General features: G+C 39.6%; 1 protein-coding gene across 27 annotated transcripts in view; it reads left to right on the forward strand.

Moving 5' to 3' along the window:
* The window catches only part of UBXN11 (UBX domain protein 11), a 41,394-nt gene that overhangs the window by 14,938 nt on the left and 9,887 nt on the right, over positions 1-16,569 (forward strand). For all 27 annotated transcript variants that reach the window (XM_074305738.1, XM_074305741.1, XM_074305730.1 and 24 more), the window contains 3 exons: positions 3,649-3,728; positions 5,536-5,650; positions 15,311-15,528. In XM_074305738.1, the coding sequence (XP_074161839.1) occupies positions 3,649-3,728; positions 5,536-5,650; positions 15,311-15,528 (413 nt within the window). The remainder of the gene's footprint in view (positions 1-3,648; positions 3,729-5,535; positions 5,651-15,310; positions 15,529-16,569) is intronic.

Genomic DNA, 16,569 nt, shown 5'->3' on the forward strand with positions numbered 1-16,569 from the left:
AAATATGGTTATTAAATTCCAAGATAACTGCTGGCTTGTTCTATATATTGCTCTAGTTAATTTTTAAACTTTGTATACACTTTTATCAGCTGTGACTCAGTGACTGAAAGATTACATTTGAAACCTGGGCCTTCAGAAGATCCTAAGAATGAGGTTTTGACACAGACATTATAGTTTTAATGTTACCCACAAGAAGTCTAATGGGACTAGATCAGGTGACCCAGATAGTCAAGTGAGAAGACTTCCTGTATGGATCAATCACTCCCAGAAAGTGCCATCCCTAAACTGTCATGCATAATGCATAAACACATGCTGCCTTGACTTGTTAAGATTAAAATTTTATTATTCAAAATTCACCAAATGGATTCATTGAAAGACATTTAAGTAACTAAACTTGAAATTTTTGAGGGGTTTGTAGCATTTATATTTCTGAAGTCTCTAAGACTTAAAACTGTACTAAGATTTTGGAAACACCCTGTATGAGGAGGTGGCAGTATGCCAATCACTGAGGAATGATCCAGGGCTGTATATCAATGGTTGGAGAGAAGTCTTTTGAAGTGGTCAGGTAACCAGACTATATTCATCATCTTCTGAAGAAGTCGTAAGTGAAAATTGCTGGAGACACTATCATTTAAGATCCACACAGTCTAGAATGTCCTCTCTCCTCTTTGTTGTCTTCTCTCCAGGTTACTGTTGCAACTTCCTCAATTATGGTGTTACTTACTTTATAGACTTTTCATCTCAAATCCTAATATAACCTCCTGACTTAGGTGTGCATGTTCAGGAGCCATTTAGCAAACTGACCACTTCAGTCCTCCTTTTTAAGGACCTCCTCCACTCTACTTGGCCACATATCTGGATTGGCTTCAATCATTTCCCAAGCTGTACCACTTCTAAGATGGAAATCTTCAAAGTTCATAACCTCTCCTCCAAGATCACAACCTCCTATTTCTCCACCCATTCTCATGCACGAGACCGGTTTCCTCTTTACCCATATCCTGACCTTTAACCCCTCCACCCATCTCTGATCTCCCAGTCCCCATCCCCTACTCTGGTTTCACTTTTTTTTTTTTTGGCTCAGGCAATTGGGGTTAAGTGACTTGTCCAGGGTCATACAGCTAGGGAGTGTTTTTGGTTTCACTTTTAATGCCCATTTAATATGATCATTCATTTGGTGCCTGGAAGTGTTAGAATGTTTCACTAGAATCCCTTACCCTCTTCTCAGTTAGCTCTTCTTTGACCTGGAAATCCTGTAACAGTCACTTCCTGAGCTCTCTACTCCTGGCCTGGGACTTGTGGAGCTAACCAGAGAAAAATTCAGAGTCAGACATTTATGTCATTTTTCAGCTGAGCCTTTGTTGTACAAAAGCAAAATAAGTTGCCTTTCCCAACTCATTTCATTTGCCACAGTGTCTGTTCTTTAAATCAATCAGACATTCATGGGGGCAGAAAAACAACAATAAGGTAAGGGTCCTGGCCCTCAAGAACTTTCATGCCCTTTGGGCAGTTTTGTTAGAGGCCTGGAGCTTAGAAGAGATACTGGGGCTGGCTACACAGAGCTGGGAATTATCTACATAGATATGATAACTGAGCTCAGGGCACTAATGAGGTTACCAGGCAAGAGTGGCCTGAGAGAGGCAGACAGAGATATAATGCACACAGAGGGGAAGAAAGAGACAGAGAAAGAGGGAGGGAGGTGGAGAGAGGGAGGAAAAGAGAAAGAGGGAGAGAGAAAGGAGAAAGAGAGAGGAGAGGCCCAGCACAAAATTTACAGCAGAGAGCCACCTACTTCTCTGAGAATTTTCCTAGTATCAACTATTCTTTCCTCCTCCCTTCTGGTCACAGAAAAGATGTTCCTGCAGCTTCTTTAATTACACTCCCACAGCTACCAACACCCTTTTTGTTGGTAAATCTGATAGTCTTTCCTCAGGCTTCATCTTCTTGGCCTTTCTGCTACATTTACTACATTACATCCCTCCTTTTCTTAGGTTCTTTGCTCTCTCCTGCTTCTCCTCCTCCCCTTCTGATCCCTCTTCTCTCAGCTGCTTTGCTTTCATCGTTGTTCCTCTATCTTCTTCATTGATTCCCCATCCTCTTCCCAACCCCTTAAGCCCTTTCATTCATTCTCATGGCACCTGCTGGCCCTTTTATGCACATGGCTCCCAATTCAGTGTCCCAGCCCTGACCTAACTACTGAACTCCAGACCCACATTTGGCCACTATTGGCCATCAGGACAAGGATATTTCAGCATCCTTTTACTACCTCAAAACTCAGTGTGGCCAGATCAGAGATGATTTCCCCCATAAGTTAGTCCATATTTCCGACTTCACTGTTTCTGTGTTTGGCGCTGCCAGTCACCCCATCTTCCAGGTTTGTGTCTTGGGGTTATCTTTGACTCTTCATTCTCCCTGAGTGCTCATGTATAGTCAGTTACAAGTTCTTTCTATCACATCAACTCTCTTCTATTTCATTTGCTTTTACCTAAGTAGTAAATATATATACACACATATATGCATTTATATATGTATTTATTACCCACCAAGATGATTTCAACAGCATCCTCCTATCACTTTCTAAACCTGTTCTATGTCTACTCGTTCCCTTCTCTATTTTATTTTTACTTTCCAAAGGAACTGTACTAGTAGTAACTGCCCCTGGGATAAATTGAGTTGGGGGATGGGAGCATAGTCTGATTATTTTATGCTGGGTGTCAGGGCAGCCCATCCCCTAAGGTTGAGCAGCACAATGATAAGACTAGCAGCGACATTCCAGGGACAGTCAGGTTAGGTTTGGGACCTCTGGCTGCTTCAGGGAAGAACCTTGCCCTTCTACGGGGGGAGATTACATTTGCTAGATTCTGTATTTAGATCTGATTATGTCACTCCTTTATTAAATAGTCTTCAGGGGCTATGTCTGGTGCCTGCTGAATTCTGTTTAACTGCTTTCCCTTGCATCTGAGGCCCTCTACAATTTGGACCCACCCCCACCCCTTTCCAGCTGAATTTCATATTAAGGCCTATCATGAACTTTGCACACCATTCAAATTGGACCAATCTCTGTCCTGTGAATGTAGCCTGTGATTTCCCACCTCCGTACTATTATTCTGGATGTTCCTTATACCTCGAGGGCCCTGCAATCTCCTCTTTGCATGTTGATTTTCTGTTCACACATTAAGCTGGACCCCAAATGGTGCTTTTTTCATAAAGTTCTCCCTGAACTCGCTATGAGTTATTAACAATCTTTTACCTTAGGTCTCACAGAGCATTCTTCTCTGAACCTCTCTTACATACCTAACACACAGTGTTGTGTTTTATAATTAAGTGTATTTATTTCTTATCCATGTCTCACTGAAACTTTTATATCCAACACAGGACTTGGTCCCTAGTAATCATTTAGTCTTGATTGTGTGAAGGATTGACTCAGCAGAAAGTAAAGAATACATGACTAGCAGGATTAGTTCACCCCAAAATTTGAACGGGCATGTGAAATTCTGGGGTTTGTATACAATCTCATTCTAGATTGTGCCTGACCCTTGAAGGTGTCTCCTTGGGCAGCACTTGAAAGCCCAATGGTGTTGGTCAAGGAGGCCACCCTGAGCCCTGCATCTCTGCTTTGAGGACCTCCTGAACCCAACCTATCTTTTTCAGAAGATCAAAAAAATTCAACTAATACAGAAGAACTGGAAGCCAAGTGTCAGCACCTTCAGAAACAGGTCCATGAGATGGAGGTGAGACAGATAAAGGGAAGAATGGGACAAGACCCTGAAAGGAGGAGGCTTTGGGGCATCTCCCAGTTGGGGGTCAAGGACCATAGGGGTCTTTTTCCACTCTCCTTCCCACCTATCTACCACTCCCAATAGATCTTCCTGTCGTCACTCATTCATATGATATTCAAATTCTAGGCCTGATGCTACCTGTGCGACCTCTCTATCTCAGTTTCTTTATGTGTAAAATGATGGTTGGACTAATAATTTTAAGTTTAAGTTTAAGTTCCCTTCCATCTCTAACCCTGTGAAACTATGAAAGAGCTCCTATCTTGGCTTCTGTGTTTGCCTGTGCCACGACTGATGGTTATATAAATGCGCGCTGTCACCATCACCAGCATTCTCAGAAACTCCCCCTGAAGAAGACTCTGCCTTTTGCCTTGGTCATAGTTTAGCACCAGGGGTTCTCAAACTACTTCTCCCGGGGCCAGATGCAGCAGCTGAGGATGTTTATGTGGCCCATGGGGTTATGGCAAATGGGTTGAGGGATGGAGACAGAGTGTGAGGTTTTGTTTTTACTATAGTCTGGCCCTCCCACAGTCTGAGGGCCAGTGAACTGGCCCCCTGTTTAAAAAGTTTGAGGACCCCTGGACTTTAGCCAGAAGAAAGCAGTGAACTATGGAGGAAATGACTTGGGTTTTAGAGTCTTAGAGTCAGAGGGTCTGGACTCAAATGCTGGTCCCAAGACTTTGGAGTTCTATGATGAAGGTGAACCACTGAGCATCTCTAAAATGTCTGTGATTGGGGACAGCAGTTCAGTGGGATGAGGGAGGCCACTCTATGTCAGCCTTCCCGTGATGGTTACCACCTTCCCACTTCCACAAATTATTGCCTGTTGAAGTCAGGGCCTAATTGCCAGTGTCACGGCCTAGTTTAGAGCCAGGAAGACAAAGCTCCAGACCTCAGCCCAGGCTGAACATCAGCAGACTCTTCTTGTGGCTAAGACAGCCTTCACCTTGCCTTTCACATCTCATTTCCTTGTGTCATGTTCAGGCCAGAAGCACATGCCCTATTTAAACCTATGGCCTGTGGCTTCTGGCAGTACCCCTCGCTAATGAGAGGAGTTGGTTGGGGGAGCAGAAGCAGTCTTTGGGATAATAAGTGGAAGGCCAAATCTAGTCCTAAAATAGTGTGCTCCCTCCTACCCCTTCTTTCCATGTTTTTGTGCCAGAACTCAGGATAGGGGGATAAGAGACTTGGACTTGATTCTCAGCTCTGTGCAAAATTCTAACCTGTTCTATGATCTTGAGCAAATCACTCCTTGCTAGGCCTCCGTTTCCTTAGCTGTGAGAAAGGAGGGTCTGACTGGCTAGATGATCTCTAAGGGCCTTCCCAACTAGTCATAACAGCTCATATTATTATACTTCTTTATGATTTACAGGGTGAATGCATCCTTTTAAAAAATTTGATCTTCAGATCTAGGTAGAGCAAGCATTGGTATTCCCATTTCACAGATGAGAAAACTGAGGCTCTGAGTGAAGTGACTTGCCCTAGTTAACACACTTAGAAAGTCAGAGGCAGGAACTGAACCCAAGTCTTTTGGCTTTTCTACCAAGCCACACTAAGTGCCTCAGCTCTGAAGGTCCCTACTTCTACTGTGGTTAGGAAACAGGATGAATGCTGAGACTTCACAGCTCTGGCCTTGATTCTGATGAGAAGTTGTTATTGAATCATGATATCAGTGACCTTCACTGACCCTTCCTTCTTGGTGTCTCCTGAGAAAGAAGCCTAACTAATGGCAATCTTCCTGTGTCCTCCTTTTTCTGCTCAGCGATTTCTGAACGACTATGGACTGGAGTGGGTGGGAGAACCATCGGAAACTGAGATGGAGATGGAAACGGACTTAGAGGCTGAGAAGTGGACGCTCAAGAAAACCTGGAAGCCAGGTAGAGTGGGGCCCGTTCCCTGACTCCAAGAAAGGGGACCCTTGGGCAGGACATGAGCTCCAGCATCTCTGTGAAAAGAGGGAGCTGGATCCTTAAGATATCTTCCAGCTTAGCAATCCTGATATCTCTGAGGTCCTTCCAGTGCTTCTATTCTAGATTCTCAATCCTATCCAACTCCTTCTGCCTCTGAAGTCCTCCCAGTGCTTCTCTTCTAGATTCTCAATCCCTTCTAGCTCTGTGATCCTGCCAGTTCTGAGGTCTTCCTGATGCTTCTATTCTAGATTCGCCATCTCTTTCACCTCTAAGGTCTTGCTGCTTCTGAGGCCCTCCCAGCGTTTCACTTCTAGATTCTCAATCCTTTCCAGCTCTGTGATCCTTCTGCCTCTGAAGTCTTCCCAGTGCCTCTCTTCTAGATTCTTAATCCCTTCCAGCTCTGTGATCCTTCTGCCTCTGAAGTCCTCCCAGTGCTTCTCTTCTAGATTCTTAATCCCTTCCAGCTCTGTGATCCTTCTGCCTCTGAAGTCCTCCCAATGCTTCTATTCTAGGTTCTCTCTTCCAGCTCAGCAATCCTGCCAGTTCTGAAGTCTTCCCAGCACTTCTCTTCTAGGTTCTCAATCCCTTCCAGCTCAGCGATCCTGCCACCTCTGAGGTCCTCCCCATGATTCTATTCTAGATTTTCAATCCCTTCCAGCTCTGTGATCCTGCCACCTCTGAGATCCTTCTGACTCTTCTAGATTCTCAATCCCTTCCAGCTCGGTGATGCTTCTGCCTCAGAAGTCCTCCCAGTGCTTCTATTCTAGATTCTCAATCTTTTCCAGCTCAGCAATCCTGCCATCTCTGAGGTCCTCCCAGTGCTCTATTCTAGATTTTTAATCCCTTCCAGCTCTGTGATTCTGCCACCTCTGAGTTCTATTCTTGATTCTCAGTCCCTTCCAGCTCAGCGATCCTGCCACCTCTGAAGTCTGCCCAGTGCTTCTCTTCTAAATTCTCAATCCCCTGCAGTTTTGAAATCCTCCCGGTTCTGTTATTCTAGATTCTCAATCCTTTCCAACCTCTCAGGTTGTGAGCTATCTTCCAGCATTGACACTCCACAGTCAGAGCTCTGTGCTAGCACCAATGTTCTGTGCTTGGTAATGAGTCCCTGCTTTATTTTCAGGCTCTTCAGTTTGTGTGTGGCCTTAAGTCAATATTTCTTGCCCATCATATGATGTGTTCTCATCACTCATGTGCTATTCCTTCTGTAAATCCTCTTTCTCTCTCAGCTACCATTCTTTTTTCCATCCTTCGTTCCTATACTCAGAACTTTCATATTTACCTCTAAAAATTCTTTTTTATGATTATGAAATTTATAAATATCAACTATTTGTCCCTAGACAAAGAACAGAAGACGAGGACTGCATAGAAAACCATGAATTTTAACTTTGTATTGTTATTTTAAAAAATTAAATTTCAGAGTTATCATGTTAGTTCCAAAACTACTCTGCTTGTCAGTATCTCTTATTGGGTTTCCTTCTGCTTTCTTCTATTTCGTTTTTAAAAGCGATTAATTAAAGCTTCTTTGCTTTCTTGTTTTTTTTTTTTTGTTTTTGTTTTTTTTTGTTTGTTTGTTTTAAGGATCATTACCATTATGATCTTCCCATACTTCCCTTCCCCCAAATAAAAGCCCTCCTTTGGAACAAATAAATGTAATAATTCAAAAGAAATCCACACACTTGCTTGCCGTGTCTGAAAATATTGGTATCATCTTACATCTGTGAGTCCTGTAGCTATTTGCCAAGAGATGAAAAACATGATTTGTTATTAATCTCATGGAGCCATGATTTGTTTTTTCATTAATCAGGATTTCAAAGTCTTTCACAGTTGTTTTCCTTTACAATGTTGTAGAATATAAATTGTTCCAATTCTGCCCACTTTACTCAGTATCATTCACACAAATCCTTTGAGGTTTTACAGGGCTATTGCCCCATATTCATATGCCATAATTTATTTAGCTAATCCCCAATTGATGGACATCTATTTTATTTTCCAGTTCTTTGTTCCTACAAAAATTACTGCCATAAATAAATATATACTTTTTACATATGGGTCCTGTCCTTCTTTGGAGTATAGTCCTTGTCATGATATTACTGAGCATTGAGTATGCAGCATTGAAGTATTTTTTGAATATAATTCCAAACTGAATTCCAGAAAGTCTAGATCTCTCAGTTGCATGGCTGTGCCTTTGTGTGCCTATCCTCCCTACACTTCTCTGACAACTGTTATTTTTCCTTTTTTGGTCATCCTTACCAATAGAATGGTTTCGAGGTGGAACCTCAGAAGGATGTTATGTTGTTGGTTTTTGGTTTTTTTTTTTAACTTTTTTTTTTTTTTATTCTGAACTGAAAGAAAAAAAAAAAAGCTTTTCCATCTACACAATAAAATAACAGAGAATTGTATCTAAAGCCATGAATTGTCATTTTATGCTGCTCGATTTTTAAAAAATAAGATATAACACATTTCATACTTTAGTTTATAGATAAGATATTGTGCTTTCTTCTGAACTTCCTTCTGTTCTCTTCTGTGTATTTGAACAAATGTTTCAGAAGCCTTTTTTTACATCATTTTTGCTACCAGGAAGCCTCCCTTCTGTTCTCCACTCCAAATCAAAAATAGAGAACAAACTTGTGTGGCTGTAGCCACACAAGTGGCCTTGCCTCTCTCTCCTCCCTTCCCCTCTAAAATCCTCCTCTCCTTTCTCAACTCTTCTCTCTCCTCATTTGAGAACATGAAAAAAGCAAAGCCCATTACCAACATTAATAGTCAATCAAAACAAATGTCTACATTGGCTGTGATCCAAAAAGATAATTGTCTCATTCTGAATTCTGAAAAACTTCACTTCTCAATTAGGAGGTGAATGAATAGCAAATGTCTTCATTAGCCCTCTGAAATTCTGGTTGGTCATTATGCTGATAGGAGTTCAGCACAATAGTTTTCCAGCACATTTATGTTCCGTGATTTGTTTAGCCATTCACTGATTCCTGGGCATTCCCTTGGATTCCCGACCATTGCCACTTCAGAAAGAGCTATAATTATTTTTGTATATTCCTCCCTTCCTTCCTTTCCCCTTTCTCTCCTATTTTCCTCTTGAGTGAAATAAATGTGTGCATTTCACTTGTGTGTGTGTGTATTCTTCCTTATTTAAATCAGTTCAGATGAGAATGAGGTTCATGCATCTCCTGCTACTCCCCTTTCCTTTCTTACATAAATGTCTGTTTATTCATCCCGATTATGTGAAATAATTATCCTTTCCCTTCCTTTCCCTTCCACTCTCTTCTCCTTTTTCCCATTCTTAAAACTATCAAGAATTAAAAGTACCACTCCCCAAGACTTGTCTAATTCGATTTCCTCTATGAACTCTCATGATGATGGCACATGTAGTGTCCTAGTTAAATACAAGCAGTTAATCCTTTATAATTTTTATCATCTTGCCTTTTTAGGCTTCTTTTCACTCCTTTGTTTAACTTTTTTTTTTTTGCTGAGACAGTTGGAGTTAAGTGACATGCCCAGGGTCACATAGCTAGGAAGTGTTAAGTGTCTGAGATCAGATTTGAACTCAGGTCCTTTCAGGGTTGGTGCTCTATTCACTGTACCACCTAGCTGCCCCACTATGTTTAACTTTTAAAGTTTCTTTGTAGCTATGTCTTTCCATCATGAATGCTTTAGAAGATCTTTATTTTATTAACAATCCATATTTTCTTCTTTAGAGATTATATATTATTATTTTTGGCTACAGGCCTATATCCTTTTCCTTTTGGAATATTATATTTCATGTTCTCTGCTAATTTAATAGTGGTGGCTATTAAATTATATTTAATCTAGACTGTGGTTCTTTGGTACTTGAATTCTTTCTGTTTACAGATTTTTTTTTTTTTAATCTGAAAGCTCTGAATTTTGACTACATTTTCCCAGGAGTTTTTATTTGGAAGTTTCATCTAGAAGGTGAATGGTAAATTCTATTTCTACTTTTCTTTCTGGTTCTAAGAGATCTGGACAATTTTCTTCTAAGACTTTTTAAAACAGAATTTCTAGATTTTTTTTGAGTCATGGTATGTAGATAATTCAACAATTTTTAATTCTTTTCTTCTTGATCTGTTTTTTAGATTAGTTGTTTTTACTATGAGATACTACATTTTCTTCTTTTTTTCCTGCCTTTTGATTTTGTTTTAACATTTCTTGTTGCCTGATGAAGTCATTGGCTTCTATTTGATTCATTCAAATCTTTAGGAAGTTTGTGGCTTGTGAAGGTTTTTGAACCTTTTATGCTGTTAATTCTTTTTCTAATTCTTACTTCCATTTTTCTTTCTTTTAATTTTTTTTGCCACTTTTTTCCTCAGGCACTCATCTCATTTATTAAAAAATATATATTTTTTTAATCTTCCAAGCTGTGTTTTTCTCTTGTAGATGTTTTGGAGTCATTCTTTTCTTTTGTTTGTTTCTTGAGTATATAGCTCATAATGATTCAAAATAGGTTTTTGTTGTTGTTGTTGTTGTTGTTGTTGTTTTTTGGCTTATTTTTCTAACTTCCTTCCTGGCCAGAGATTTGTGGTTAGGATTGAATTCTATATCAATTCTGGAGGGAAGGCCTGGGATAGCACCATTGCTACTTTATTGGGGTATTGAGTGTTATGCTATCACAAGATCTCAGGCACAGTCTGGGAAGCTGCAGACTTGGTGCTCCCTAAGTGATCTCATCCAGGGCAAAGTGTCTGACCTCAGTTAAGATCTGAATAAGAGAAATGCTGGGCTCCTCCTCTGTCATCCAGTTTAAAAGATTTGTAGGTTCAAAGTGGAAGAATTTTAAGTTTCCCCTTTAGTCTGGGTTTCCTGCTTTGGTTATTTGGTAGACTGGCCTAGATATGAGAAGTGAGATTCTGCTCTGAATTTGAGAACTGAGCCACACTACTGTGACTGCTGCTGCTGCTGGCTTCTGAACTTTTCTCCTTTCTCAGTACTCATTGCCCAGGTCCTCCTTTTCTGGCAGCTCCAGTCTGGCCCCGCTGGGCACAGGTCCCTTACTCACTCTGTTCTGGATCTGAGACGCAGAATCCTGGGCTAATGCCCTGGTCTCCTTTTGGGTTTTGGGTGCAACCTCTCCCTGAGTGCTAGAAGGCCCTGTGCTCCTACCCCAACCCTGTCCTCAGTAACCACAAGCCTCTCCTGTCTCCCTGTACTTACCTAGGTGGGACAAGAGACTCACTATGACTTTTTTTTTCCCTAGATTTCTCGGTCAGAATTTGGTCTGGTGTATTTTATAGCTGGGTTTGGAGGAATTGTAGACTTCTATTGAGCTATATCATCAAGTCATATTTCTCAACATTCTCTGAAATCGTTTCATCATGTATTCATCATTACACAATTACATATTACACAGCTCAGCATATTCAGATACTACAATTTGGTCAGCCATTCCTTAGTTGATAGACAGTTCATTAATTTCTTTTTTTCCCTTTTAGTTTCCTAACCCCCCTCATTTCAGGATCAAGTAGTTTGTTTTGCTTTGGATTATTCTCTCTTTGCTAAAGTATCCTCCAACCCCAATCCCTGCTTATTTCCCTATTGAGCTTGATAGAGTTTTACAACAAGCAGTGTGTTTGTACACACAAGTAGGGTGTGTACAGTGTATTCTGCCATTTTTTTTGTACAGATAACAGTGAACTTTATCAGAATTCTCGCTTCCCCCCCCCACTCCTTCCTCTACATTAATATACTCTATTTTTCATATGCCTTAATTATAAGATATAGCAAGTTCTTCTTCCCTTCCTCCTGCATAAGGTTATACCTTTTACCCTTCCTTCCTATTCCCCCCTTAGAAAAGAACTAATCCACCTATAGGTTCTTTCTTTTTATTATTTAATTCCCTCAATACCCTTTGAAGACATTAAGATTCTGAAGGGATATTTATTTCTTTTTCTTACTAGAATATTAGCAATGAATAAGGTCTCTTCTAGTTGCTCAGAAAATCTTACCTTTCTTGAGTTTATATTTCTAAGTTCCTATAAGTTCTAGTCTTTTCATCAGTTTGCTTGAAAGTTCTCTATTTCATCAAAGAAACACTTTTTTTTTAAATTTTTTTTTTTACTCTTGTAGGAGTCCTACTCAGCTTTTTAAAAATAAGTTATTCTTGATTGTGAGCCTATATCATTTGCCTTTTGGAATACTGTATTTCAAGATTTCTTCTCATTTATAATTTTTTAAAAACCTGTCATTTATAGTAAAAGAAGATCATGGCACTTGAACTTCTTTCTGCCTTCTTGAAGAATTTTGCTTTGATATAGATTGGCTCTAGATTTTGATTATGACATTTCTGGGATGTTTTTTGTGGTTTCTCTCAGGAGATAAATAGGGGAGTTTTTCCTCATTTTTATTTTATCCTTAGATTTTATTACATCTGAGCAGTTTTCTTGTATGATTTCTTGAAATATAGTGCCCAGTCCTTTAAAAAAATTTTTTTTAATAAAAATAATTCTTTAGCAATTCTTTGAGTAGAAAGGAATCATAAGTAACTTAGGTAACACTGTCATTGTAATTATATTGGAACAGTCTAATTAGAAGCAATTAATCTTTATATTTATTTAGGTTAGCTTTTATTTCTATAAAGACTGTCTTAACAATTGTGTTAGTTTAATACCTGTGTGTCTTAGTAGCTGGACTCAGAGATATTTTATATTTTATAGTTATTTTGAATGGATTTCCTGCTAGATTTTATTAGTAATATACCGAAAAACTGATATTTTTGTGGCTTCATTTTTATTATCTGCACAGATGACATGAGAGTTTTATGTACAGAAGTTTAGAGACTCAACTAAAAATTAAAATGATATAATAATTTCAGTGAAACAACATATTATTACCTATGCTTATTTCTTCAATGTTTTCTTATTTTAGAGCTATTAGCAATTTTTAGATAACATTTTAATAATGGTGGTTATTTTTTTCTTACCCCTGAACTTGCCATAAAGGCCCCTAGTATTTCTTCATTACAGACAGGACTAATTTTTATCTTTAAATAGATATTACTTACCATAAGAATAATCCATGTATTCCTATGCCTTTTAATGTTTTTTTTTAATATAAAGAGGTATTGCTTTGTTTTTGTCAAAACCTTCTTCTATATTAGTTAATATGATAATATGATTTTATTGCTTTATTAATAAGCTCTATTATGCTTATACTTTTTTTCCAATATTAAACCAAGCTTGTTTTCCCAGCCATAATATGTAATTTTAAAAATATATTGTTGTAGCCCCTTTGTTCATATTTTATTCAGTATTTTTGTGTTGATTTTTTTGTGTTAATATTTATTAGCAATTTTTTGTTGTCGATATTGTGTTGATATTTATTAGCAATATTACCTTACAGGTTTTTTTTTTTTGTTCTATCTAACTCTGCTTTTGATGCCACGACCATATTTGTCTCATAGAAGGAATTTATCGGGATCCATTTTTCTTGATTTTTGCAAACAATTTATGTACTATTAGAATTAATTGTTCTTTGAATGTTTGAGAGTATTGATTTACAAATCTATCTGGTTGTATGGGTTTTTTTTTTAATTCTTTTTTTTTTTTTTTTTTGGTTTATCTCCTCCCCCTACTTCCCCATGATTAGGTTAGACAAATTCTCTATTTTATGTATGTGTGTGTATACACATATGTATAGTATTAATATTATTTCATTATCAATGGTATCTTTAAATATAAGGGTACCTTTTCTTTATGTCTCTTGTTACAAATCTGTTTTTTATAGTATTTTGTCAGAGATCATAATTATCTCTAATTTTCAAAAAAATCACTTCAAGCAAAATAAATTCTTCTCCAGTTTCTCAGTTTAACTCTGACTATTTATAATCTTAAATTTTTCTGGTAAACATATTATTGTTCCATCCTATGACTTTCCTTTATTTTATGGGTGTGTTCAAGCCTTTAACATTCACTCTTTGAACTGGTGCATATGAGTTATTTTATTTTTTCCTTGTGTGTCCCACTTTTAGCTTGTTTAACTGCTTGTTAAATGCATTATAATTGCAAAATTTTCTTATTTTTATCATTTTTTTCTCATTGGTGTTGATTTTGACTTTTGCTTTACTGGTCAGATTTCATAAACAATTATTTAGAAATGACTTCTATATCTTAACCTTAACCCTAAAAGCCCTAAAAAGCTCATTCCTCATCTATACCAAGAAGTTTATTATATGTTAAAGTAGTTGGTTTTATATTTTATGGTTACTCTGTGTTAACTGTATTTAGTGCTCTCCCACTTTCTTCTTGAAGAAAATATTCATGATGTAGGCATGAGGCCTCTATGTAGTCTACAGTCCTAAGGAAACCAACTTTGGTGTTTTATTATTCACCTTTCCTGGAAGAGTTTGGGAACTATCCTTCTATTTAAATGCAATTTTGTTTGTATCAATCAACTTATAGTGTACAATCTCCATTTTAAAACAATATAAGAGTGTTTTTTACTGATAGTAAAGTAGCCTCATACTTTAGTCTTTTTGTTAAATGAAAAGATAGATATTTCCTTTGAAAGCATGTCCAGTGTTATTGTTGTCTTTTAAAATCTGAATTCCATTATTATTTAGTGTAATTCAAACTTCATTTGTAGTGAGTATGTTCATAATAGAACATCACTTATCAGCCTATTTGTCTTTGGGAAAAGACTTCAAATGTAGAATACAAGTAAATTAGTGTATATATGTCTAATAACCATAGGATTCTTTATAACCTGTCCCATTTTCTGCCACTCTGCTCTTGTTAGGAGCTGAATAAGCAGACTGGAAGTACACAAGACTGAGGACTGTATTTTTCTTTGTTTCCTAGATTGTAGAGAGAAGCAGCAGCATGGTGTAGTGAATAGACTAATTGACTTAGATTCTGGAAACCTTGGGTTCACATCCTGAGCTATGTGACCATGGGCCAGTTGCAGCTCCCTAGGACTTAGATTTAATTATGGAAGGGATTGGTGGAAAGAGTTCTCATATCAGGAGTTCCTAGTGCTGATGAAATCCCAGATCTTTGGAGGAGGTGGGGGTTGTTAATCCATCATCCGGTGGCAGCCATGCTGCTGGTAAGGAATCTCTTGGCTAAGCTGGCCCTTGTAATGGGCTCAGCAGGTCACCAGGACCAGAGGGGAGCCAGTTTTGAAGAGCCTCATCTGAGGCCTGGGAGGAATAGGGCTTCTAAACTCTCTGACGACACCCTGGGAGGTAGCAGGTGCATATAGTATTCTCCCCATTTGATAGGAGAGGAAACTGAGACTTAGAAAGATGAAGTGACCTTACCAGATCCACCACCAGGGTCTGCCCAGCCTGCATGCCCCCACGTTTCCTAATTGTGTCCATTATTATTCCCTCGCATCACCCTGAGGAGCACCTCATGATAATAAAATGCTTATAACGATGGTAGGAGTGCAGCTTGACCTGGGCAGATCCCAAGGGGCACAGATCCTGGGAACTTTCTGGGTGCCAGGAGTCCCAGGAATTGGTTCTGTCCTGTGGCCCCCACAAGAAGCTCTCCTGGAAAAGGGACCATGACTTATCTCATGGCCCACTGGATAGTCAGACCCATGAAAAGGTGGCATACTTTTCAAAGGGTCACAGCCCCTCAAGAACCCTTTGGTTCCTAGGAGAATCCACGGTGCCCGCTCCCACAGTGGACTTTGATGAGTTGCTAGAGAACCTACGAGATCTCAGTCTGTTGGCTGGCGAAGGACAGTCCTTGGTACATACCTCATCCAGCATGGCGGTGCTCAAGACTCCAGAGCCAGTCCCCCTGACATTGTATCAGAATGGGATCATCATGTTCAATGGGCCCTTCCGCCCCTTCTCAGACGTCTCCACACAGGTAAGGGCCCAGGGGGCAGGGAGGGGGAGAGCCCAGCTGGGCTGGGTAACCATCACTTGCCCGCCACTGATCCTCCCTGTGGTCTTGGACATGTCACTTTTCTGGGCTGTGAAATGGGGAGGGCTGGACAGAACCCTCTTAGATGGCCTGAAGCTATGACAACATAGCCTTGCATAGTCTAGGAGAAGCTTGGGGGAAGGTGGGGGGTGATGAGGGGGACAGTAGTTCACATGAGACCGCACCTGTGTCCATGAATCCCACAATCCAATGAAGATCAAAACTTAAAATGCGAATGATGGTGATATGCCATATTCCATTCCAAGTGCTACCCGAGCATGCAAGGAAGGAGGGAATCAGGGTGGCCTTCCTGGAGGCGGGCAGCTTTGAGCTGGGCTGGAAACTCTGAGAAGCCACCAGTCAAAAGGGGGCATGGTTGGCACTGGTAAAAGCCTGAGCAAAGTCATCCAGGGAGGGAGTGCAGGGGCCTCGGGGGTGAGGGCCACTTCACTTTGGGCACACCAGACAGAGATATGAGTATATATGAGATATTCACCTACCATGTCCAGCACATTATGCCTTTTTCTTTCTTTCTCCTTTTCTTTTTCTTTTCTTTTCTTTTTCTTTTTTTTTTTTAGGCAATTGGGGTTAAGTGATTTGTCCAGGTTCACACAGCTAGGAAGTATTTGAAGTCAGATTTGAGCTCAGGTCCTCCTGACTTCAGGACTGGTGCTCTGTCCATTGTACCACCTAGCTGCTCTAATAAACTGGCCCAGTTTCTCTCAAAATATATTTCAGACACAAAAACATCTAATCCAACAACCTTTTTTAAATTTTTTTTATTTTTTGCTGAGGCAATTGGGGATACTTGCCTGGGTCACACAGCTAGGAAGTGTTAAGTGTCTGAGGCCAGATTTGAACTCTGGTCCTACTGACTTCAGCTGGTGCTCTATTCACTGCGTTACCATGCCATTTTCAAGAAGTAGACAAATGTCTGAGTGACCAGAAAGGGTAAAGGTTTTGCCCAGAGGTCAGGGGGTGGCG

The sequence above is a fragment of the Sminthopsis crassicaudata genome, chromosome 3 (assembly GCF_048593235.1).
Source record: "Sminthopsis crassicaudata isolate SCR6 chromosome 3, ASM4859323v1, whole genome shotgun sequence".
NCBI classification, from domain to species: domain Eukaryota; kingdom Metazoa; phylum Chordata; class Mammalia; order Dasyuromorphia; family Dasyuridae; genus Sminthopsis; species Sminthopsis crassicaudata.